Here is a 27,301-nt window from a genome sequence, read left to right as displayed (position 1 = left end):
GTCGTCTAGGTTTCTGTCGTAGGTGAGGGCGACTAGTTGGGAGGTGACAACCTTCCCCAGTGAGGGTGTGACTGCTTGTGTCACTGTTTGCTTGAACTGTGCCCATGTTAGCTCCTGAACAATTTTTGTCACAATACTGGAGACCACTTTGCCTGGGTGTGGAAGTGTTACTGTGATTTTCTCTCTATCATTTTTTAAACTTATATCCAATATAGGTCTGACCATGCACATGCATGTGTTTATGTCGCACCGATCGGGGTTGAACTTAGGTAATTGGACGTGTGGTTTGGCAGCCATTTTTGTAACTTTCCCTTTGTCTCTTGTTGCTTTCTACCGGGTCTAGAACCACCACTAGCCACCAGTGTTAAGCAGCGTATTCTGGGTCCAACTCCTTGAACTCAGATACGGGCACGGACTTGGGTTCTTTTGTTCTGGACCGGGCTAGAGCATGCAAGCAAGAGATAGGACTCAAACATGAGCTAACCAGTCTTACACGTATATTACCCTGTAAACAAATACAGCTACACAATTAGCACATGAAAACACTATATATGGCACAAGTATGGTATATTGCACAATACTCTAATTATATCAAATGGGAGATAGGTATTCCATAGGGCTATCACACTGTAAGGTATCACAAGTATAACACAGAGGTAGTGACAGGTATCACACAGGAACAAGAGTATAATAGGGTCACAAATATTACACAGGGGTCATGATATCACACCTGGGGCACGGTATTACACAGGGGTGTAGGACACAACATAGTAAGTCACACACTGGAGTTACAAGTATTGCACAGGGGCCACGATGGTATGGACAAAATACAAATACTGCACAGGGGATGTATATACACAGGGTCTGTGATACGTTAAGGGGGTCACAGTATTACGCAGGAGCACGACACTCTGGACGGGAGGGGGAGGATGGGGTTCACACAGGATCTATAGCACTATGGATGGGACATGAGTATTGCACAGAGTCGATGGCACCACTGGTGGGCACCAGGGCGCACAGAGTTTGTGTCGCTAGTAAGCACAGGTAGCAGCCTGGTGTGGGAGGAGGGCCTTCAGGGGTGCGCTTCTGATAGGGGCACAGGTCTCGGGCAGTGTGGTCAGGAGTCCGGTGTAAGCTGGGGGGCAGTGTGGTGGGCGGCCCTTTCCTGGTGGGGGCCCTGGGAGTGTGGTGGCCCTCTGGATCGGGGCCAAACAGGGCTAAGAGGTGCGCTGCACGGTATCTACCCTTGGCCTTGGTGGAAGTCCTGGAGGAGGGTTTGGGCTGGTCCGGGTCTAGAGTCGGCTGCAGGGCACCCCTCGAGGTCCAAGGGCTGCGGTCTCGCCGGGAGGGGAAGGCCTTCAGGGGTTGTCTGTGGCCGCCTGCCCTTGGGAAATCCGTCAGCTGCTGGGGGCATGAGGGGCAGGGCTGCAGGGACAGGACACCCAGGCTCACAATGGGTCCGCTCCAGGTATTCTTCGACGGGGGCCTTGTTGGAGAGCAGTCTCCCTTTGTAGGGGATGGGGAGCAGGAAGGGGCATCTTGCTTGGCCTCTGGAGGGGCGGGCTGAGCCACAGGCTGTGCCCTCGTAGGGAGCCTCCAGGGTAGTGGAGGAGGGATGTCCGGTGGTCTGTCCCTCGGCCAGGGAGGTCCGACGGACCCTATTGAAACTCCACTCCGGGGCAGAGGAAGGAGGTCTGGGGGACACTCCTGCCTGGCAGGTTCAAGGGACATGACCCAGGCTCCCTCCCAGGGTAGTGGATGAAGGAGGTCCGAGGGACACTCCTTCGAGCCAACAGGTCTGGAGGACACTGTCGGGGGACCACTTATCCCAGGGACAGTAGGAGGAGAAAGTCTGGTGGACTTTCTGGCTTCTGCAGCAAGTCTGATGGACTCTACCACCCTCCTGCTGCCAGGGTAAAATGCAGCTGGGGGACGACTGGTGGTTTCTCCCCTGGTGGCAGGTCCGGTGAACTCCATTACGGGCCTGCTGCCCTCCTTGGGATTGCAGGTAAAGGTCGTCTGGCTGATGGTCTGAGACATCTGCTCCCGCGAGTGGGTGGCAGAAGGAGATCCGGTGGTCGCTCCTTCTACAGTACAGTAGATCCGATGGATACTACTGTGCTACTGCTCCCCTGGGGAAAAGTAGGACTTCGAGCACCAGAGGTCGTTCTTCCTTTTTTGGATGCAGGTCCGGTGGACTCTGCTACCAAGGGCCTACTTGGGACTGTCTTAGAACAAGTCCCACCCCGAGTCTGGTGGGCACTGTCCCCATCAGAGGGTAATGCACTTGGCCGATGCACTTCCCGTGGGTCTGTCTGAGTGGAAGAGGGGCGTAATATAGCTGGGGATAGGGGACGGTGTAGCGCGGGACAGCGCGGGAAGCCTGCAAGCCTCCCCGTGGCCTCCTGGAGTGGGTGTCACCTCCCCGTGTCCTCGTCCCGGGGTGATGGTGTCAGGGTCGCTCCGTCGGCTGGGTATTGCAGTATCTATAGAGTTGAACTGAGGCACAGTCACAACATGAAAAAAAAAAAAAAAGTGTTTTATGCAGATACAAGAACATATTGCAAGGATGTCCACCATGGGGTACCAGTAAATTGAAGTGGGTGCAATTGACTATGGTGATTTTTACAGAAGTCTGTCAGTAACAACTGTAGCCGGAAGATTGTATGGCTTTGAGGTACGTGTCGATAAATTAGGCCACTGTGACTGTGCAAAGGGCTACGTAGTGTTTTAGGTCAGCACATAGTGCATAACTTAATAGCTAGAGGAGCAAGTGATTGAAAAGAAAAGGAGAATGGGATCCAAAGAAGCAATCAATAAAAATGCAGAGAGAATGTGTAGTAGAAATAAAGAACCAGTGTAGTAATAACTTGAAAAGTTTAAAGATGGCGGGTTTAGGTTTAGGAACTGTGCTGTATGAGATTGAACACTGACCTCAAACAAACGATGTTTTAAGTTCCCCATGGCATTGATAAATGTATGGAAATATATCAGTAGACTAGGGATATTGTTAGACAGTCTGCTACAGATGAATATGTTACTCATCAACTGTTTGCATAAAGAAGTTGAGCTCATTGTTTACAAATCGCAATTTCGTTCAGATACGCTCCGTTATCCCGTTTGTTCGAACGTACGTGGGTCTGCTTATATCGTGTTTTACCCATCATGGCTCCGGAAAAACCAGCTCGAAGGACAATGAAAGCGCTTATCAAGGAATACAAAGCAGATAGAGTGAAGAATGCTAATATTATCGTGGATGTGATGCAGAGACTGGAGGTCAGTGAGTGCTTAATGTATCGTAGGATAGGGTAAAGCACCTGCACCACCTCAGTGTCTTGTCAGTATTCTTTTATCAGGCATCTCTTGTGACGAGTAGAGATCTAGCGGGTATACTTCGCGATTCGGGACTACCTCTTAAGGAAAAAAATTATAATTTATCAAACGAGCATGGCCTCTCCATATTTTCTAATGAAAGGGTAATTTTTTACCAAATGGGTGCGGCGATTCCACCAATAAAACAAACTTTGGTCTCAAGGTAAGTAATTTTGGCACATTTGCAACACATAGTCAATTTGCTGAATTGTGACTGCAGGAAGTGATCGGAAAAAGACAAAATATACCTATTCTGGGGTATGTAAGGAAGCAGCCAGGTTGCCCGTGGCAGTGTTTACCGACAGTCTCACCAACTGGCTGCGTTGTCTGCCAGCCCTCGCTCGAATTGGACATGTCAGTGTATCACTTGTCAAAGCTATGGGAAACTTAATGATTTAACCAAACTAAGCCTAATCCAACCAAACCGCACTTGCATTTGACAGCCGACTTTCATATTTAAAAATGCACGTTTGGAACGTTAAATGTGGCCGTCTGTTGGTAGACATCAGCAGAGTCTATATGCATTGTAAATCCTCATTTTATATATGGCTGAATCGGTAGAGAGGCGGCCTACAGTCCTGATGGACCCAGGTTCGAATCCCGCCTGGGGCAGGGGATAGTTTAACCCGTTAACTGTGCATGGCGGTTTTTTGGAGGTGTCTGTGGTGCGCAGACATATGGTTAAAAATGAAATTTCCCAAATGCCAAATTTTGTCTTAGGAATTGAGAGAACACATGCCAAAGTATATAGTAACAAAATGTTAGCTCAATATTTACTTTGGTAAAGCCATGGATGAACATCGAAGTGTGTGATTCCCTGTTGGAATGTACTGTATTGTTTTCGTTTTCGTTTTCGGTTTCAGTTTTGAAGGCTCAAACATGCTTGCATGGATCGGCCTTGGTCACCATGGCACTATGTTTGAAATTCACCTGTGCAGCCAGGGCTGTATTGAGCAGTCGCACTCGGAACAGCCCAGGCTGTATAGAGCAGTTAACGGGTTAAGGATATGAATTTCATAAAAAGCAGACTTTCCTGATCTACCAGATGACCCACCGACATGTCATAAAAATATCCCTGCTAATACCAATACACCAGTCCTGTATGAGACAGCCCTAGCATGTATTCAGTATGGATGGTGGGTGTTAGTGCTGAAATGGTGACATGTGGAAGTGTAGGAGGACTACTGGGCCTTGGAACAGGCTACTGCCTCTGAGATATAGGCCCTGAAGCCTTTGCCCAGAGTCGGACACATAAAATAAAAAAATAATAATACTGGTAGTATATATATATATAATTTTGTATATATAGTTTTCAGAGGTAAGTTTATAAAAATCCTCAGTAGCTGTGGTAATCCAAGAATGATAATGAGTAACCTGTGAAAGATTAATTTTAGTAGGAAATATGGAAAGGCCATGCCCATTTGGTAAAGCATTAATGAAACAGGTTACTTGTTATTTTTCCTGGGTTACCACAGCTACTGGGGATTTTTGTAAACATACCTCTGAAATCTATAAATGATGATTTAGCATGTATAAATATTTTGCCTATGTCTACCAGGTGATTGCCGTATTTTTAAGTTTGTAATGCACATTTTTACATGTGATAGCTGGCTGTCAAATGCAAATTAGGTTAGGTTGGATTAGGTTTGGTTAAATCATTATGGTAAATTTCCCATAGCTTCGACAAGGAATACACTGACATGTCCAGTTGGAGTGATGGTTGATTCTGTTGTCTGTTGTCAGTACAGTAAAAGTCCTATTATTCGGCAGCTGATTATTTGGTAGATCCGACATTTCGGCAGTTTTGAGAAAATCTTTGATTGTTCGGCAAATGTCCAGAATCATCTCGGCAGTCCAAGAAGTGTTATCTGTGACTTGTAGGCCTAAAGGCCTAATGTTTCATTACACTTCTGTATGTTCACTAATTTCTTTACTTTTCAGATTCAGGTATAGTATTGTATTGATTACAATATTGCACAGTATCATACAGTACAGTAACCACCTCCACCAAATTAGCGAGGGTTACTTTCCAAGCCCCCTCGCTAATTCTTGAAATTCTTTCATTCTTGACAGCTTTCTGAAAATGACATTTACCAGTAATTGCGTAGCCCATGAACCACTGATACTGTAATGCATTACCCATAAATAAATGTTGCTTGTTAAATCAATTTCCCCATTGTTTTTAGCTGTATGACTGTGACAGCTCTAGTATTTTTATTCCTCAGCATAATGGTGGAAGGAACTGTCCTGTTTAACTAAACCTAACCTAACCGAGTTTAACTGTACCTAATAATTTAACCAATTCTAACCTAACCTAAAGTCAGAAAAATACTTAAAGATAAACTGGAGGAATATGAATTGCTAAGGTCTTTCTGATGAAAGTTAAACGTACAGTTAGCGCTCATAATTTTGTTCGTTTTTGTGTTTAATGTGAAAGAGAGAGAATTGATGCAAACAGTAATGTATCCCATTAACCTCTTAATAACCTCCGGCACTGAACAACCCTTTACAGTACCGATGTCAGTGATGTGAAGTTAATGTGAGCCATAAAGAAAACTGAACAATTACGGGGAGGGAACGAAAGTCACTGGTATGTTTACACGACTCTACACTACGATTCCAAGCAGTCAGGCGGTCGGTTAATCACAGATGTTTTCGCCTATTTGGTAAATCCACCATGACTTTATCAATTTTTCCGTGACTCATAGCAAATCATAGCATGGGTTTAGGAAGCTAAATAACACATTGCTAGGTGAGCCAGACGATTTTCTTCACATCTTTAAGAAAAATAAATTGATTTCAGAAGAATGGAAGAAACTTACTCTACATACTCAGAGAAGGATTAAATTTCTTCTATTTTCTTAAAGGAATTGTCTGGCACACCTAACAATGTGTTATTTAGCTTCCTAAACCCATGCTATGATTCGCTATGGATCACGGGAGAAATTACAAAGTTACGGTGCATTTACCAAAGGGGCGAAAACATCTGAGATTAACCGACCCCTTGACTGCTTGGAATCGTAGCGTAGAGTCGTGTAAACATGCCAGTGACCTTCGTTCCCTTCCCATAATTGTTCACAGTTTTTTCATAGCTCACTAACTCGACATCACTGACATCGGTACTGTAAAGGGTAGTTCAGTGCCGGAGGTTATTAAGGGGTTAATGGAATACACTACTGTTTGCATCAATACTCTTCCTTTCACATGTAAACAAAAAAACGAACAAAAGAATGAGTGCCAAATGTATGCTTAACTTTCATCAGAAAGACCTTACCAATTAACATTCCTTCACTTTATTTTATGCAATTTTCCGACTATTTTATTTTGTGCTTGGAAAAAGTACTGTATACAGTACTCACTCCAAACATATTTGTAATAATATAAGTAATGACGAGTTCACCAATACAAGTGATGTGCTGAACTGGTAATATTCCGTATCATTTCGGCCATCCAGGAAGTGTTATCTGACTTGTTGGCCTACTTTGTCATTACACTTGTATATGTTCACTAATTTATATATATATTTCAGATTCATATATAGCACTGTATTGATTGCTGTATTGTACAGTATACAGTACTCTGTCCAAACACAGTTGTAATACCATAAGTGGTGATGACAGTGTTCACCAATATATTTAAGGTACAGAGTGGGTAGGTTTTTGATTATTCAGCAAATCCAATTTCTCGGCATCATCCTGGTCCCATAGATGCCGAATAATAGGACTTTTACTGTATTAAGGGATACACACTCTTCCGTAATGACTTTATATCAACTAAACCAAAATGTGGAGTATGCATTTACCGGTATATTAATAATTGCATCAAAGCTTGTGTTCTACCAGAGGGACCCTCCAACACACTTGCTGTCCATCTATTGTCCTATAATCTTTATGTTCTTAGTGAATGCCGCCTTTCTAGATACAGTCATGAGGAAAACTGGACTTAAGCAACTGAATCAATAATTTTAGTGTAGGTAAGGAACTAAAGATTTTTTTTATTTATTTATTTGTCAGGATTTTTTTTTTTTTTTTTTTTTTTTTTCCCACTAGGGGAAGGATATACCCCTGTTTCGATTGATTTTTAGGTTAATTTCTGCATCAAATGATCCCTAACCCCTGTACAGGGTTGAAGTCAAACTAGATCTATAATTTTAGTGTAGGTAAGGAGCTTATTAGGAATTTTTTTGGTTTATTTCTGTTGGTATTATTATTATTATTATTTTATTTATTTTTTTATTTTTTTATTTTTTTTTCCTACTAGGGGACGGATTTACCCCTAGTTTGATTGATTTTGAGATTAATTTCTGCTGCAAATGATCCCTAACCCCAATACAAGGTTAAAGTCAGATACAAAATAACAAGCTCAGAATTCATCAAAATAGCTAGCTACCGTACATGTTTTTTTTTTTTTCCTTGTTACCCTAACCAAAACTAACCTAACCAGATTTACTGGATAGGAGTGGATTGAGTTACCAGTACTGATTTGATACATTCAGTTATATATGAGTGTGTTGTCCCAGATGACTGGCCCAAGAGTACAGTAAATGTGCATAACGGGAAGGTTGATGCCCTGGAAAGAGAAAATTATAGTGGCATAAAACTTTTGGAGCAGATAATAAAGATAATGGAGAGATTCTTAGAAGGTATGATAACGGAAAGAGTGATTGTTGATGAGATGCAGCTTGGGTTTATGCCAGACAAAGGGACTGTTGATGCCATATTTATTGTCTGACAGTTTCAGGAAAAATGTACAGGAAAGAAAAGGGAACTGTACTTGTGTTTTTAATTATTTGGGGAAGGCCTTTGAGAGTCTGATGGGAGGTGGTGAAGTAGGCAATGAGAAAGCTTGGGATTGAGGGGTGGCTGGTTAGAATGGTTATGGTTGTGTATGTGGCCGCTTACATCTAGGTGAGAATGAATGGAGAACTGAGCGACAAGTTTTCCGTGAATCATGGCATCAAGGATCAGTCTTGATCACTTTTTTGTTTGTCATGATGCTTGAAGCTCTCTCACATGACTATAAAAATGGACTCCCATGAGAGGTGACAAATGTTGATGACTTTATGTTGACTTCAGAGAATGAAAGAGGCTGAGGAAAAATTTAGGAAGCAGAAAGACAGAATGGGGCAGAAGGATTTGAGAGTAAATGCAGATATAACAAATGTGATGATATCTAGGGCTGATGGTGGTGCAGTCAAAGCAGAGGGAGTGTGACCATGTACAGTTTTCCTCAAGGATGTGGGAAGTAACTCCCATCCTGTACAGTGTTTGTGATAAATGGGTGCGCAAGAGATGTGGTTGTATTACAGATGGGATGTGAAATAATGCTGATTACATTTGTACCTTGTGTTTGTTGGAGCATGTAGAGCTTGTCAGACGTGAAAAGATTGATCTTGCTGGTGAATCTTTTAAGTGCGTGGAAGAGTTTTATTTAAGTGCGTGGAAGAGTTTTATTTGGGGGATGTGGAAATGGGGTTGGAGCTAGCTCTGTAACTCGGGTATGGAGTGGCTGGAGGAAGTTCAGGGAGCTGTTGCTTCTCCTGACATTGAGAAGGCTCTCCTTCTGTACTAAGGGATCTTTATGTTGCATGTGTTAGGAATGTAATGCTGTATGGTAGTGAGACCTGGACATTAAAGGAAAAGCATATTTGTAGGCTCAGATGTACAGACAGTGATTAGATTGTTTTGTAGTGTGTCCCTTGGGGGGGGGGTTAGGTTTATGACGGAAGAGTTGAGAAGAAGGATGGGACTAGAGTGTATTGGTGTTGTGGTAAGTAGGGGCAGATTGACATGATTTGGTCAAGTGGAGAGATTGGAGGATGACAGTTGAGTGCGGAAAATGAGAATGCGAATTTCGGGGTTAGGGTTGCAAGAGGCAGACCAAAAAAGACTTGGGACAAGGTCATGGAATGTGATCTCAGGGATAAGAGACTGAATAAGGAGGCTGCCAGAGATCAAGGAGCGTGGAGAACTGCAATTAGGTGACCAGGGCTGGCACATGCAAGTATGCTGGAGTATTTATAAACGATACGATAAACAATATACAGTATAGTGGAATCTCAACCGTGGCTTTATGAGACTGGGCACATGCTGCGATTTGAGAATTCCACAAGTTAGAAATAACTAATCTTAGGGGACAAATTACTTATGTCATTTTGGAAAGTTGTCCCCTTACCCCCAAACCTACATCAAACAGGTCACCAGTGAACACTAACAGTCTGGAAAAGAAATTAGTAAAGCATATTTAATGGAAATGAATAATATTGTAAGAATATTCCCTGACTCTGACTGACAACATTGCTTGAATAGACTGGGGAAGGGGGAGGGGTTCCAAGGCTTGAGGCAGACAACGGCCTCTCAGCACGAGATGAGAGTGTTGCTGCCTCATGCTGCCACCTCTTTGCCCCTTTCTCTTCATCAACCTCCCTCAGGAACTCCTCAAAGTCAAGTGTGGAGACAACAGAAGCAGTGTCGTCATCGCCCTCAGCTGCCTCTGTGTCGTCATGAGAGTCAGCTGTGAGTGAAGGGCCAGGCTGTGGATTTAGCCAAGAGCAGCCAGAGTAAGGGGTGATTAGCTCCTGGTGACACTCATTCACTTGATTGTTGTGCAGATCTTCATAAGACTGAACTGCCTTTTGTAGAGCAACAATAACCTCTTATGCCTCATTTCATCTCTGTCCATGCTTTCCATTTTTTCCTCTGCTGTATCTGTGGCCACAAGCAAATCACTCATGTCTTTCATTAAAGGATCCACATTTCCTGTCACATTCTCACTTCTTTTTCTCTCACAGTCCATCCTAACTTTATGCTCATCATCCCCCGTAACAGCACTCAACACTGCCTCTGTCACCTCTTGTTGTGCATTAACCACCTCCATAATGTCCTTAGGTCACTTTGTTAAACCCTGGCAGGCAGCAGGCGAGTTCCACAACCTGGGTCGCTCCCTCATCGACGGGCTGTACAGGACCTGGTGGTGGCAGATAAGGATGGAGGAGGATGAACCGCCAAACTCATCCGACCTCATCTGTCCCAATGCCTTAAGCAGACCATCAGTCATGTCCTTAATGTTGTACCAAGGCCAAAACTCCGCCACTGTCAAGACAGACTGACGGGCTATGGGGTCGTACTACAAATCTTCATCCTCTTCCCGGCCTTTGTCGTTGCTGGTGTTGCCACCAACAGCTCCCTGTCACAGTTTCCCACCATGCACCCCTACCTTATTTCGTGAAGCACAGCCATCTCAGGAGTGTCATCCATCACAGCCTTGGTTAACTCTTGATACATTAGCTACTGATAGATGAGTCTGATGTTTGTTGTTACCTCTTGGTCAAGGAGCTGGAGAAGGGAGGTGGTGTTGGGTGACAAAAATAGCACCTTGACACCAGGGTGGCAAAAGGTAAGATGCTGTGGGTTGCATGGAGCATTATCCATCAACAGGAACACCTTGAAGGGGATGCCCTCCCTCCGGCAGTGCTCCTTAGCATCCTGCACAAATAAATCAAACCACTCAATGATGAGGGAGGTTCTAGCCCACGCTGTCTTGCTGCTGCCAATACATCCGTGAGTGGCTCATACCCAGTAGGTTCCTGAAGGCGTACAGTTTCCTAGCCTCATTTTAAAGGCTCCTGCTGCATTTATACACAAAATGAATGTGTTCCATGACTGGTCAGGTTTACGCCCCTTTGCCTGCTTCTGCTGACAAGAGATGTTCATCAACTTGGGGAACATTTTCCATTGCAGGGCTGTCTCATCCATGGTGAATATTGTCGAGCTGATGTAACCACTCTCATCCACAACGGCCCTCAGAAACTCAGGGAAATCTGAGGCCACTGCTGTTTCAGCCGACGCCCTCCCGACAGTCAGATGCACACTTCTGATCCCCTTCCTTCGGAAAAAACTTTGGAGGACTTCTCAGAGGTGGTACCAAGATGTCTACAGGCGACACTGCGATATAGCCTGACCTTTGGATGCGGTGTTTGTCCATCAGCTGCAATGTTGTATCTTGCCTTCCGTTTCATGAACATCTCCAAACACCTTCCTGTCCAGATGAGAGCCATGTTTCAGCATCGTACATGGCTGTCAATTGGTCCCGATCCATAGGCACAAACGCACTTCAAAAATTTTTTCCTTGTTGCCACAGGTGGTGTGTATCATCAGTTCGTTGAGTCTGTAATAGTGGGCAACTTTGGTTTTCTTCTCATCACTGTCAGTCCACCTTATTACATCTACATTGGCTTCTTTTCCCCCTCTTCAAAGAAGTTGTAGGTTTAGGAGGGTTACAATTGGCCATAGTAACACTGGGAAGGTGGGAGAAGCATGGGTAAAAAAAAAAAAAAAATTCTCTCATAAACCACACCGGACCCACACACTGCCAACAGAGAAGAGACATTGCACTGAGCCAGGTGGGTGCCAGGGCTCAAGCACATGTGTCCTTCATGCTTGGTGTGGGAGGGAAGCACTGGTGATTGACTTAGAGTAAGTGCTGTGCTTGAATATGATTGGTTTATTAATTGCCATGCTTGACTGTGATTAGTTAACACTCAGCTAGACTTACGGGCTTGAGGTAATGGTGGCGTGTATTATTCAAGACATTGGAAAAGCATCACTTATGAGGCTGCATTCATGAATTTCATAAAATTTTTGCAAGTTACTGATATTGCAAACTGTTGCCTGATGTTGCCACAGATTATGAATCCACTATTTAGGATCTCATGATTTAGGAGATTCCACTGTATATGGTATATGTATAGTGAGAGTATATTCATAATTTTGTTTGTAACGGCTCCAATGTGCTTGCTTGCATGTGTTGGCCTTGGTTATCTAGTGGCAGCTCACCACATTGCTCAATCTCTGACAACCTCCCTTATCCCTGTAGTCACATTCTGTGACCTCATCTCTGGTCTTCTTTGGTCTGCCTTGTAACCCTATCCTCAACATTCACTGCTCTCACCTTCCACACCCAGGAATGGAGGGATGGGGTGGAGAGGTATATGAGAGAGGGGGGTGTGAGTTGGGAGCAGGGCAGTGAAATGGCGGGGGACAGGGCGTCGTAGAGGCGATTTGTTTGTGGCCACCCCAAACGGGATTGAGGCGTCTGGCAGTAGATAGATAGATCCCTCCTTTCAAATCTTCAATCACAATCCTAATCCCCCCCCTCCACAGGCCTTTCATTCAAGGAGACACTACACATCCATCTAATCATTATCATTTCTGTATCTTTGAGCCTACAGTTATCCTCTTCCTTTACTGCACAGGTCTCACTACCATACAGCATTGCACTCCAAAATCATGCTTCATAAAAGTATCCCTCAGCACAAATGAAGAGCCCTCCCAGTGTGCAGGAGAGGCAGCAGCTCCCTGAACTTCCTTCAACCATTCCTTACTCAAGCCACTGAGCTCGCTCCAGCCTCATTTTGCAGCATATAACAAACTCCACCAAATATCAAAACTTCTCAACACACTGAGGATACTCTTGAGGAAGATCACCTCTTTCACATCTCTGAGTCTCTATATTCTCTCCCTGACACACCACACATAAAATTGCCATTATTGTGCAGCTTACCTCTAATACCAAAGCTGTACTGTACATCTCTTATGCATCTACCTGTCGCAAACACTGCACAAGATTTAGTTACCTTTTACACCCTTGCGGCAAGCTGCACATGGCCCCACTCCCTCTTTGACAGGGTTAGCACTGGCCCTAAAAATCTTCACTTTTTTTTTTTTTGTTCCATCTCCATTTACTCTGAAACTCTTGTTCCACATTCCATCTCTCCACTTCCTAAATTTTTCCTCTGCCTCTGTCTTATTTTCACAGTGGGTTGAGAGAGAGAGAGAGAAACAGAGAGAGAGAGAGTGTGTGTGTGTGTGTGTGTGTGTGTGTGTGTGTGTGTTTACTTGTTTGTTTGTTTTTCTAGGTATTGTTGGGAAGGTCTGTTCCAAGCTGTAAAAGTCAGTAAGGATTATTCAGGGCAGCTGTGTATGGTGTCTGTGGGCTTTAATGGGGAGTGAATGAGGATGACCCATTCATTCAGTTGGGTAGACTTTGGTTAGTTTTTCGTCTATCATTTTATTTTTTTTCCTGGCTTTGTACTCCACCTCATCCCATCCTAGGATGGGAAAAAGAGGTATGACCTATGTACGCATTGATGTAGAATGGCAGGGTTAGCTAGGGCATGCATACATTATTGCAGAGTGGCAGACGTAATTATGGCATGCATCAATGAAACAGGGATGTGTCATATCTCTGTGGTTGTTGAATATTAACCTCTTCCTACATAGTGATGCGTTAGACGTCATTAGGGTCTTTCCTTATAAATATGCAGTGACGCCTTTGGCATTATAAAACCATAAAAAATTCACCAAAAAAAAGTTTTCAGTCGATTTGTGTCATTTTTTGAGGCGACATAGCTTGCCTGGCTCTTGTCAAAAGTAATGAGTTGGCAACAGCGGTTCCCGATACCCGCGACAGCACAGAAAGGTTTTTCATTACGACACTAGCTGTCAGTGGGGAAGGCAGCGCGCGGTCCCTTGTCCCGTTAAATCCTCTATTATCTCCATCCCGCCCACATGACATATTTCACTATACCAGTAGTGCTTATGTATAGTTTTTGGGCACTGTTGTGATTAGATTTGGTGTTTGCAATAGGAAATTAGGTGTTTGTGAAGCGTTCCTGGCCGTTATCAGCCGTTGCCCCAACGAAGATTGTGCTACTGTCTCTAACCCTGGCCCCACAACTACAATGCCTCTACCCTGCACCTAATGTGAGTATTCAACAGTAAAAACAGTGACAGTGAATCATGTGAATATAGTGTAATGTGAAAAGAAAAGGAAACTGCACCTCGTGCTTGTAATAAAGATATCGTCTGCTAGACCTGAGTTAGTGCAAAGGTAGTGAACTCCTACATGACCTACAGAGCACGTTCATGTACTGTAATGGTGGAATACAATGTGTTTCTCATAAATTGATAGATTTGGTTATGTCTAATGTGAAAAGAAAAGGAAACAGTGCTCCGCGTGCTCATAGTACAGTAATAATATCGTCTGCCAGACCTGAATTAGCACACAGATAGCGAACTCCTGTGTGACCTACAGAGCACGTTCATGGACTGTAGTGGTGAAATACAATGTGTTTCTCATAAATTGATAGATTTGGTTATGTCTAATGTGAAAAGAAAAGGAAACAGTGCATTGCATGCGCGTAGTAATAATATCGTCTGCTAGACCTGAGTTAGCACACAGGTAGTGAACTCCTATGTGACCACCATCTTTGGCTCTCCTCTCCTTTCACCGATCCACCTGGTGAACAAGCCTACAACTTTTCTATCCTTAATGACCTTGAGCAGCTTGTACAGCACGCTACCCGTATCCCTGACCGCCTTGGAGAGAGCTCCAACATACTTGACCTCTTCCTTGCAACTAATCCTTCTACTTACACTGTTAACCTTTCCTCTCTGTTGGGCTCCTCCGATCACAACCTTATTACCTTAACCTGTCCTGTTGCTCCCTGACAACCTGTGGACCCTCCAAAGAAAAGTCTACTGTGGCACTTTGGAGCTGCAGATTGGGAGGTCCTCAGGCAGTACTTCTTTGGTTTTCCCTGGAATGATCATTGCTTCCATGATTGGGAGCCATCTGAGTGTGCCATGCGCATTACAGAGGTTATTTTCTTGGGCGTGAAGCATACATTCCTTTCTCATATCCTTTGACTAATGCAAAAAAGCCTTGGTTTAATCATGCTTGTTCTAATGCTGTCCGCAACAAAGAGAGGGCCTATAAAAGGTACCAGCGCCAACCCTCCCCTGAATCACATCCTTTTTATGTTTCTGCCCGGAATCATGCTAGGTCTGTTCTTCGCTCTGCTAAAAATAATTTCATCTGCACTTAATGCTCTCAACTCTCCAATTCAAATTCTTCCCACTTCTTCTGGCACCTTGCCAAAAAGCTTTCTAACAACTTTACCTCATCATCCTTCCCTCCTCTTTTTTACTCTGATGGCTTTGTAGCTATTTCTTCTACTGATAAAGCAGATCTCTTTGCTCAGACTTTCTCCTCCAATTCCACCTTAGATGATTCCGGTGCTGTTCCTCCATCACTTTCCCCCTCTGACTTCCTCATGGCTGACATTAAAATTCCTTCAGCTGATGTATTTTCTGCCATCACTGGCCTCAGTACTAACAAGGCATATGGGCCTGATGGAGTCCCTCCTGTTGTCCTCAAGAACTGTGCTTCTGTGCTTACACCCTGCCTAGGTAAACTCTTCCACCTTTGTCTTTCAACTTGTACCTTTCCTTCTTGCTGGAAGTTTGATCTCATTCAGCCTGTCCCAAAGAAGGGTGACCATTCCCAACCCTCTAACTATCGTCCAATTGCTTTAACATCCTGTGTCTCAAAAGTTTTTGAGTCTATTCTTAACAGAAAAATTTTAAAACATCTTTCCTATCACAACCTTTTTTCTGATCGTCAGTATGGGTTCCGTCAGAGGCGCTCAACTGGCGATCTTTTCACCTACCTTTCAGACTCTTGGTCATCCTCCTTTCGAGACTTTGGCGAAAGCTTTGCGATTGCACTTGACATCTCAAAGGCTTTCAGTTGAGTCTGGCACAAGTCTGTAATTTCCAAACTGCCCTCTTACGGTTTCTATCCTTCCATCTGTGCCTTCATCTACAGCTTCCTTTCTGGTCGTTCTATAGCTGCTGTTGTAGATGGCCATCGTTCTTCTCCTAGATCTATTAACAGTGGTGTTCCTCAGGGCTCTGTCCTATCATCAACTCTCTTCCTTTTATTCATCAATGACCTTCTAAGCTGTACATCTAACCCTATCGACTCGTATGCTGATGATTCCACCCTTCACCTTTCCATTCGGTTCCTGCAACGTCCATCCCAGCAATTACTTCAACAATCAAGGGATGAGGCTATGGCACTCCTAACGTCTGACTTGGCTCGTATCTCTGACTAGGGTAAAAATAATCTTGTTTGTAATGCATCTGAGACTCAGTTTTTACACCTATCAACCTGACAGAATCTTCCACAGGAGTACCCATTAAAATTTAATAATATCCAGCTCAATCCAGCATCATCCTTATACATGCTTGGGGTTTTCATTCACTCGGGATTTATCTTGGAAAGATCATATTACATCTCTGGTAAACTCTGCTTCCAAGAGATTGGGTGTGTTAAGCCGACTCCATACCTTCTTTACCCCTGCACAGTTGTTGACTTTATACACGGGATTTAATCGCCCCTGTATGGAGTACAACTCTCATGTGTGGGGAGGCTCCCCACATACAGCTCATCTTAATAGGGTGGAGTCAAAGGCATTTCGTCTCATCAACTCTGCTCCTCTTACTGGCTCCCTTCAACCTCTGTCCCTTCGTCGCACTATTGCCTCTTTATCTCTTTTCTGCCACTACTTCCATGGTCATTGCTCCTCTGAACTGTCTGCTTGCATCCCTCCACCTCTACGACGGGTGCTATGCACCCGTCTAGCAATAAACTCTCATCCTTTTTCTGTCCAACTCTCTAATGCAAGAGTTAACCATTACTCCCAGTCCTTCATTTATGCAACAGGTCAACTCTGGAACTGTCTCCCTCTGTCTGTATTTCCTATTTCCTATGATCTCCAATCTTTCAAATGCAGTGTGTCCAGGCATCTCAAAATGAACAGATCTTAAATTTGGCTCTCTTTTTTTTTTTTTTTTCTTAGAAGGAACTGTTTTGCTGGCTCGTAGCCTTTGGTTCCTTCTTCCTCGCATTAAAAAAAAAAAAGTACAGAAGTAAAATGTTGCTACACGACAGTACTTTGATATCCATTCCAACGAAGCGAAGGAGTGTTGTGGTGTGGATGTGGATGTGATAGGAAGCATTAGGAGAAACACATTGAGGTTTTTCACCATATGGAAAGGATGGGGAGTGAGAGATTGATGAGGAGAGTGTATGTGAGTGAGGTGGAGGGGAGAGGGAGGGGGAGGCCAAGGATGAGATGGAGGGATGGTGTGGAGAGGTATATGAGATAATGGGGGTGTGAGCTGAGAGCAGGGTAATGAAATGGCGGGGGACATGGCGATATGGAGGCAGTTTGTTTGTGGCCACCCCTTCTGAGATTATGGCATCTGGCAATAAATAGATTGACTCCAGTGTATGAAAGCGAACCTTGGACTCAGGAAACCATAAGCAAAACTAGGCGATAGCCATATAACCAGATCACAGGATGGAGCAGAGCCTACTGTGGTACCCCTGTTAACTGGGTCGAGAGAGACAGATGTGGTATCCACCCAGGATCCAAACCTCTGCACTTCATGCCTCTCCTTTGCGGGGTGCTATCAACTTCAAGGGAACTCTGGTTCACTGCACGGGATGGTCCTACAGGGGCAGGTGCATGCCTGTGATTGATGGTCTGCTTGGCCAGACAGACTAGGGTTGATCAACAGCAACAACAACAACAACAGTACTCTGAGGCAGTTTGGCTATTAGGAGAGGATGGAGAATGAGAGACTGACTAGAAGAGTAAGTGATATATGAGTGAGGTGGAGGGGAAGAGGGAGAAGGGGAGACTGAGGATGAGATGGATGCATGGAGTGGAGAAATTGATGAGATAGGAGGGTGTGAGATGAAGGGAATAAAGCCAAATGGCAAAGGGCAGGGTGCATGTTTGTGGTCTCCTTCTATGGGATTAAGGCATCTGGTTATAGATAAATGCTGTAGATAGATAGATCCGTGTAGATGGGCAGGGTATGCATTATTTTAGGGATACATCAATGCAGCAGAAGGCATTTGTGATGAGTAGTGTTAGGCAACCTGTGAATGAAAAGGACCTAGATGTAAATAATCATAATACTGACAAAAATACAGAGAATTGTAGAAAAATATTATAAGATGCGTGAAACTGTTGTTTTTTCTTGCTAAAAACTCAACTGAGATTGTTGTCCCAACTCACTGTGGATTTTTTTCTAGGGGGAAGTCAGAATAGTTTTTTGTCAGTTCAAAAGCACTGCTTTCATTTACAAATCTATTTTCTGGATTATTCACCAACAAACATGTTCACTGATAAGTCACTCTCAAAAAATTTAGCCCTTATCATTATAATTTACTATGAGGGAGACAAATTAAGAAAGTGAATGTTTTTAGGAATCAAAATTGTACAGAGGTAAAACTGCCAGCTACCATTCTGGCATTTGCACTCTCATGCATTACCATACAATTCCCCAAATCCAAAATGGTTGGGATCAAGAAGTTTTTTGAAAACTTAATATTTTGGAAAACTGGAAGTGTATCATACCATCAATTATATGTATAGACACCCACCTAATTGTCATTCCCTTTACCATTCACTGCATCCTGGCATGAATTTATTAGACCACAATAATGGTTTTGATGGTTCATATGTGAATGGATAGACTTGGAATGTGGAAAATACCAAGAATATATGGAGTAAATGGGAAGTTGTTGAATGCCACGAAGAGTATGTTTGAGGGTGGTAAGGCTGCAGTGGATGTGGGTAGTGAACTGAGTGAATTTTTTTATCTGAATGTTGGATTGAAACAGGGATGTGCCATGTCTCCATGGTTGTTCAGTCTGCATATGGATGGGGTTATAAAAGAGATAGAGGCATCCCTGGTTTAACAGTGCGGTTGGTTAAGTAAAAACTCATCGCTAGGAGGGGTATTATATCTCTGGGTAGATTTAACATGTAAAGTATAGGGATGCATTTTTGAGCCTTGGGTTTCCCTCCCAGCCAAGTCCTAAATGCACCCAAATGAGTCCCAAAAAAAGGTTTAAAGCCAATCTAAATGGCCTAACAGCTGTAAAAGAAGCAAACCTAAGCCTGAAACCAGTGCCTGTCTCGCATCCATCCAGTCAAGGTTGCTGGAGAATGTGATCTCAGACTCATATTCAAACTTGTTAGAGAAGAAGCAGCAGCATTGTATACAATCCCAGCATCAGATGGTCTCAGGACAATTAAGTAGTAGTAGTTGTTCCCTAGGCAGTCTGGCCGAAGAGCCTCGAGTCCCTTAGGAAGGCCATGGCCGAGACTGGGCTTTCCCACAGAGCTCTCAAAGAGTGTATGTTGTGTTGTTGGCATAGGTGATTGTGTGCAATGCAGTCTTCCATAATGTGCTTAATAGTATGGGGTGCTGTGTTTCATCCTGGACAGGCATCAGCAACGGAGTCATCCAGCCTCTTCTGGTAGCTTAAGAGGGCTGAATGGTGCCCATATCTCAGCCTGGCCTGGTGGACCCTGTCCTCACGAGGAAGTTAGGATTCAGAAGGGTGGATGTCAGGAGGCCGTGCATGCAGCTGTGTGTTGTCTTTAAGTGACTGAATGGAGCGGCGAGTGATCTGAATGTGGATATGCTTCTGGAAGCTGGTCTGAGGTGGACAATCAAGTAAACATCTGTTATGCATGATAAAAATGTATGAAGGATGCAGAATCGTCCTAAGTGCGAATTGTAGTGATGGAGAAGCGTTGATGTTTTGATGGGAAATTCTCTTGACAGGGAATGCTGCGGCCTCACTTTATGTCATTTTTGTTACTGTTCTGGTTGCTGAGCTCCTTCATTTTCTCCTCTCCCATTTTCCAACATTTATTTAGAAATTCCTCTGTACACTCGACCCTCCATTTCCCGTACCCCAACTTCCCGGATTTTGGATTTCACGGACATGGGCAGAGGCTGGGCAATAATATCAAATGCCTGACATATGCCCATACAAATCCGGCATTCTCACAAAATTGCGGCCTTATTCCCTCATATAAAACTATAAGCAGTCTGCTTCACAACACAGTATAATCTTAGCAAGGTTTAGACTTAATGAGTGCCATTTGTAACACATACAAAAAGATATTTTCATACATGAAAAGCATCATGGCCACCATCCTGCTTCACCCTACCGGTTCCTTCCAACTCGTGGCATTATTTGTATTTATATTTATGTTATTTCAGTATGTCTGTTTATCAATCTGTCTATTGCCAGATGCCATAATCCCATAAGGGGTGCCCATTTGACTTTGAGTTATTTGTTTTACGGGAGGGGCACTAACCCTCCACTGACCCACTTGTTCACACATGGGGAGCACCTATGGTTTGGTTATGTGGTTACCACCCAGCGTTGTAAATGGTTTCTTGGCTTACAGGAAACCATTTGGCTTGTCACTGAATGTAAAGCCACCTGTAAAGGAAAGAAAAGCAATAAGAAGTGACAGGAAAGATGGGAGAAATAGGAAGAGTGGAGGGCAGACACAGAAAAAGAATGATAAAGGCTAAGGAAGAAGTAGGCAGCACTACTTCAAGTGAATGGATGATGGTTGCCACCACTTACCACATTTTCAGTATGTACTGCATTTATATTTATATTATTGTGTCAGTGTTATTACTTTACGAACTGTGTGTTAGTTATGTTGGTATAGGTACCCTACATTCCAGAATGCTCTAGAATATTGGAATAATTGCCAGACAGTATTGGAGAATTCGGACAAAGTATGGTAAAAGTATTTTCAAAGTGTTTTCCCTTGAACAACCCGAATGTAAACACATGATTTATCGATCAATGATGCGATCAGGATAGCCTTTTCAACGGCCCCTCTTTATGTCATTTTAATTACTGTTCTGGTTGCTGTTCTCCTTTATTTTCTTCTCTCTTATTTTCCAACATGAAATTCCTTTGTATTTTCAAAGCGTTTTTTCTTCAACAACCCAGATATGATGCGATCTGGATAGCCTTTTCAACGCCCCCTCTTTATGTCATTTTAGCTACTGTTCTGCATGGTGAGCTCCATTATTTTCTTCTCTCTTATTTTTCAACATTTATTTAAATATTCCTTTGTATTTTCAAAGAGTTTTTCCTTGAATAGCCCAAACGTAAACACATGCTTTATCGATGTCACAGTTTTCATCAGTGCATGAAATATTTACTCCCAAAGGTTTTCATAATTATTAATACTGAGTATTTATTTAAAATTATTATGTGTTCCATGATAGGTTAGATGACAGTTCAGTGGTCAAACATGAAATATTCATTGTTGAGTCGCCTAGTTGTCCGCACTGTTTGGCACAGTACTTCATCTGATGGACGAGAATCCATACCCCAAATGAGAGTGCTCACTCCACCTATGACTAAAACACATGTATCTAAATCTAAAAACAGTTTATAAATCAACCTAAACACAAAATTTAATTATAAAATATCATCAAAGTTAGTAAAAAAAAAAAAAAACCCATCGCAAAAGTGGGGGTAGGCCTACAATAGGCAGGATAGGGTGATATTTCTACCCTCATCATTATGCTGGTGTATCGCATCTAAGGATGTTGTAAATTGGAGTTTGCCAGTACAAGGTAGAGCATTGGACGTTGGAGTGGCCCTAATGAGAGAGGACAATGTTTGGAAACTTCCTTTTATTGTTTGCAGATGGTACTGTATTGTTAAGTGAAGACGAAGGGGAACTGCAAGGTTTGGTGAATGAGTTTGGGAGAGTGTGTAAGAAATGTAATCTTAAGGTGAATGTAGGGAAGAGTAAAGCTATGGTCCTTAAGAGAAATGAAGCCACTCAATGTACAATGAGGTTGGGTGATGAGGAAATGGTAAATGTAAGTGTATTTAAGTACTTTGATAGTGTGATGATTAAGGATGGAAATTTGGAAGATGAAGTGCTTGAAAGGTACAACAAGGAAGAAAGGTGGCTGGCTTTTTGAAAGCAGTGATAAGAAATAGAGAAGTGAACATAGAAATGAATAAGTCACTGCGTGATAGTATTGTGATACCAACCTTAATGTAGAGAAGTGAAGCATGGACCTTGTCGGAAGGACACAAGACAAGAGTGAGAGCAGTGGGAATGAGGTATTTGAGAGGAGCATGTGGAGTTACATGGAAAGACAGACTGACAAATGAGGAAGTGAAGGCGCATTGTGGTGTGGATGTGTATGTAGTAGAAAGCATTTGGAGAAATACATTGAGTGGTTTGGACATGTGGAAGAGGATGGAGAGCGAGAGAGTAATGAGGAGAGTGTATGTGAGTGAAGTGGGGGGGGGGGCAAGAATGAGATGGAGGAATGGAGTGGAGGGGTATGTACAGGAGAGGGGTGTGAGTTGAAGGGAGAACAGTGAAATGGCAGAGGACAGGGCCACATGTTTGTGGCCAACCCTTTCAGGATTAAGGCATCTGGCAATAGATGGATAGAGATAGATATGTGAACACTCAGTGTAGGCAAACCCTGGTTTAACGATGCAATTGGTTAAGTAAAAACCCATCGCTAGGCAAGGTATCGTAGATCGGGGACAATTTAACGTGTAAGGTATAGGGATGTGATTTTGAGCCTCGGGTTTCCTCCCTCCCCAACCAAGTCCTAAACCACCCAAATGAGTCCAAAAAAAGTTTAAAGCCAATGTAAATGGCCTAACAGCTTTAAAAGAAGCTAACCTTAGCCTAACACCTGTAAATAACTGGCTGAAACCAACAAATAAAATCTGAAAATCATAAAAAATAGGTTAGAAAATATCAGACACCTCTTATCTCTCACTTCTTGTATGTCCATATCCGGTCCTGTTTGTCATCCTTGCTATCCGCCCCCCCCCCGATGCCAGGGGACATTTGGTGCTCCCTAGCACTCCTCAAAGTCCTCAAACTGCATCTCCGGGGGAGGGTCAGATAGGGGGAAGGCTGGTGAGGTGGGGTAATGGTAGCGGGTGGGCTCAGCTGGCTGCAGAGCATGTGTGATTCAAATTTTTAGCCGATCATCCCTGAACGAAACATTAGAGGACCCATCATTAGACCAGGGCTTAGCCATTGTCAAGCAGGATAGGGTGGCGTTTCAATCTGGGGTATTGCAAATGGGGGTATCATATATCGGGGTTTGCCTACAGTTATACATATACTGTGTATATACATACCTGTATATTGTATATTTTTTCATGGGGAAATAATTGCAGAACAAAAAATTATGAAATCAGTCATTTGGTTCAAGTGAGCTCACCTTAAGCTAACTTGGGTTACTGTATTGACTGCGGTGACACTTTTTCAATGTAACAGTGACCCAGGAAACTGAACCAGGATTTTTTTGGCGATAAATATATTCCTTAACAGATTTTTGTAAGTAAACTGACTCTTTCAAAATTTATTTGGAAAACTGGTATTTTTGGATGTATGGATTTTGGATTTGGGGATTGCACAGTATTTAAGATTCTGATAAAAATTTTTATTAACAGTTTTCGTAGAGAAATCCATCCATCCATCCATCATCTAATCCTATGTTGCCCCATGAGGAGCGTAGGAGCCAGGGGCTAGGCAAGTTGGTCCTGACATTTAAGATGAGAGTGACCAGCCTCACTCATCCCTGAGTGGTATTACATGAGCAATGAACTCCAACCACCCCTTGGATATAGACCTTCACCAACTCAATCCGATTGGAGCACCTTAATTACCCACTAAACCACTAGGTGCCATAATTTGGTGTTATGATTACCACCCAGCATAGTAAATGGTTTCCTGGTGTACAGGAAACCATTTGGCTCGTCACTCAGTGTAGAGTCACCCATAGGCAGAAGGAAGAGGAAAGAATGAAGGAAAGAAAGACGGAGAGGGAATGTAAAGCCATCCATAGGCAGAAGGAAGTGGAAAGAATGAAGGAAAGACAGAAAAGGAAGGAAGGACGAGAGGAAAGAGCAGACGCTCAAATCAGCACTACATTGAGTGAGAGAAATGCAACAGCTGCTAAATGAGCATCATGAGAAACAAATGTTGCATTTAGCACTACAGTGACCACTGTCCTGACACATCCCAAATTTATAGCAACACACTCCATTTGTTACTATGTGTTAATAAAATTTTCTCATTGATCCCATGAGTAAAGTGACATCTTATTTTATTTTTGCTACCACTGGCTTATTATACCATATTCAGCTTAAAATATTTTTGTAAGAAGGAAACATGCTCCTTAAATTCCTTCATTACGTCTGGCAATAGATAGATAGAGATAGATAGACCATATTTTAAAAATTTTATTTTCATTGCTGCCAGATTTTTTATGGTGAGATCCCCCAGTGGCAAAAGTGGTTCTGTGACTTGTGCTGTATTGTCCATATAATAACAGTGTTTATGTTCCATCAGAGTAATGAAAGTGGGACTGTCACCTCAGCCATCACTGGACTCCATCAGATCTTCACGCTGGTGCTCAATAAGGAGGACATCCAGCTGCCTCAGGAGAAAATGGCAGGTTTGCATTGAAGGATGAACATTCATGTTTGATCAGAAATAAGCCTTATAATTCTTTAGCTGTAGAGATAGCCAATGTAGTACCGTACTGTACTGTGTTATGCTTAAGCCTTGTGCCATACATGTAATTGTTATAGAGACGCTTTAGTTAAATTCAGGTGCACTAACAAACCATGTATGGTACACATAACAGTTGTAGAGGTGTAGAAATACTGTAGTCATATTCAGTTGTAAACTGCATTTGTGTGTGTGTATATATATATATATATATATATATATATATATATATATATATATATATATATATACAGTAACCCCTCCAATATCCGGATCAATAGAGCCATCGGTAGGTTCGGATATTGGTTTCGTCTGGATATTGGGCCCCAGCTTATGGACTTGTACTTACGGACCCTAACACAGAGAAACACCTATACAACTCCCTCCGGACATGCATAGCACCTATTTAACACCCAAATCACACCAATAAGGCACATAAATGACTGAAATAAATGCAATAGAAACATAAAATGTGGGTTTAGAAGTATGTTCATACATTAATAAACATTCTGGTACTTATGGACTCTAACCGAACCTAACCTAACCGAACCTAACCGAACTCTGAAAAACACATTCCTACTGCACATGCATGAGGTAAGTTTAGTATGGAAAGAAGTACAGTATGACACTTTCTGGTAAGTATAGTATGGGAAAAAATACAATATGAAACATTCTGGTAAATATAGTATGGAAAATAGTACAACATGAAACATTCTGGCTACTTACAGCAAGTCCCTGGCCACCTCGATGAATAACCGCCTCCTCTCGGACTCTGACAGTAAGAACGATTTCCTGAAGCACTTGCACTACACTCTTCCTGAAGTCTTGCACTGAACTTAGTCACTAACACACAGAAGTCCGTTCTTTTCACAGTGTTCACTTTAGTCCAAATAATGTTCCATTAAATTTAAGCGTTGCACATTAACTTTTCCCAAGTTTTTTTAAGTTTCCAAAGCCAAAACAAAGAAGGTTAGTTACGTTAAATTTCTTTTCTACATAGTCTTTTCTCCCAACTTGAAAACCTTAACACAACACACCGTTTTTTTCACTGCACAACACTCAAAATTCCCATGTGGTCTAGTGGAGAAGTTCTTGCTGTTTATTCACTGTCAGAGCCGAGAGTATCACTGGCAGGCGTCCAAGGGGTGCATCGGTGGGTAGTGGTGATGGCGTACCGACTACAGAAGACTCTGAAGACAGCCGCAAACTCACGTCGAGCGGTGACTCCACTGTAGCTGATGTGCTGGGCTGTGGCTCGGAGCATGAGGGCCTGTCTTGGGGAGGCAACGGAGTGGAACCAGGGCTTGGCACAGCGGGGGTCACGGGCCTGAAAAAACTGTCAATCATTGACTGACGCAAGGACCGACGATTCTGGCGATTGATGATGCGCTGCCGGAAAGCACGCACTTCCTCCACGAGTCCCAAGGGCCCCATCTCCCTGTCGCAGTCCGGGTGTTCCAGGTAGTCTAGGACGAACTCTAGATGTTCCCGGAGTGCGCTCAGCTTGGGGATGGCTGGAGTAGTGTCCTGCTGGGCGGAGTCTGCATCATCATCGCCTTCGTCGTCGGAATCTTCAAGTTCGGGACTGACACCAGCAACCGAAGACGCGATCTCGATATCAGACAACGTCTGATACCCAGGATCGCCCTCGTTGTCGTCCAACCACTCACGAACATCGTCCACATCAACAACGTCGCCGTGCATACGTAGCCGTGCATGGAAGTCATCCACGTCAAACCCTAGGAAATCGTACTCCACATCTGTTCCGAGAAGCAGACGAGACCAACCATTTTCAAGAGTTTTCACAGGGACTTCCTTCCATGCACTAGCCCAGTTGTACAGCACAGACTTGATGTTGTAGCGGCGAAGGTTTTCCAAAGTCCGCTTGCCTCGAGTGTCACGTCCTTCCCTGCGCTCGTCCTCGTCCTCGAGAACCACCATCACCTCGTCCAGGAACTTCCGACGGTACAGGCGCTTTGTTGCCACGATCACTTCTTGGTCCATTGGTTGAATGAGAGCAGTCGTATTAGGTGGCAGAAACATGCACCTAATATGGCCATTCTCAGCAACCAAGTTCCTTGTCGCACGGGTGGGCAGGTGCATTGTCGAGGAGAAGGAGAGCCTTTACCTGGTCGCGAGGAATTCCCAGTGTCTTCGTCTGGTAATGTATGACCTCCTTGACGAAGTGATGGTGAAACCAGTCTTTGAAAATCACAGCTGTGAACCATGCTTTCAAAGAATGGTACCATACGACAGGAAGAACATCCATCACCCCACGAAGGCACCGAGGCTGCTTTGCACGGCCAACAATAACGGGCTTAAGCCGGTGCATGCCGTTAGCATTGGCACAACACAAAGCAGATATCCGTTCCTTAGAAAGCTTGCGGCCAGGTACACGCTTCTCCGTCTCATCGGCCAGAGTGTTCGTTGGCACCGAGCGATAGAATAGGCCAGTTTCGTCAGCGTTATAGACTTGACCGAGAGTGAGGCCCTCCCTGTCGATCAAGCCTTTCACCTTGTGCCGAAACTCGTCCACTCCATCCTCGTTAGCGTCCAATGCTTCGCCATGTGCTTTACGGTTAGTAAGGCCATGTCGTAACTTGAACGCGAAGAGCCAACCCTCGGATGCCTTGAAGTCAAGGGCATCATGAAGCCTTGCAAACTTCTCAG

General features: G+C 43.5%; 1 protein-coding gene across 1 annotated transcript in view; it reads left to right on the top strand.

Moving 5' to 3' along the window:
• The first annotated feature begins 3,123 nt into the window (after nucleotides 1–3,123).
• The window catches only part of LOC145402131 (nucleolar complex protein 4 homolog), a 146,311-nt gene continuing 122,133 nt past the window's right edge, over nucleotides 3,124–27,301 (top strand). The window contains exons 1-2 of the mRNA XM_080274248.1: nucleotides 3,124–3,276; nucleotides 24,470–24,575. Of these exons, the coding sequence (XP_080130374.1) occupies nucleotides 3,166–3,276; nucleotides 24,470–24,575 (217 nt within the window). The 5' untranslated portion in view covers nucleotides 3,124–3,165. The remainder of the gene's footprint in view (nucleotides 3,277–24,469; nucleotides 24,576–27,301) is intronic.

Source organism: Coenobita brevimanus, chromosome 57, assembly GCF_032717465.1.
Source record: "Coenobita brevimanus isolate Jiangsu-jjx chromosome 57, ASM3271746v2, whole genome shotgun sequence".
Lineage (NCBI taxonomy): Eukaryota > Metazoa > Arthropoda > Malacostraca > Decapoda > Coenobitidae > Coenobita > Coenobita brevimanus.
Note: the sequence above shows the minus strand (reverse complement) of the source record. Positions and strands in the feature narration are given on the sequence as shown.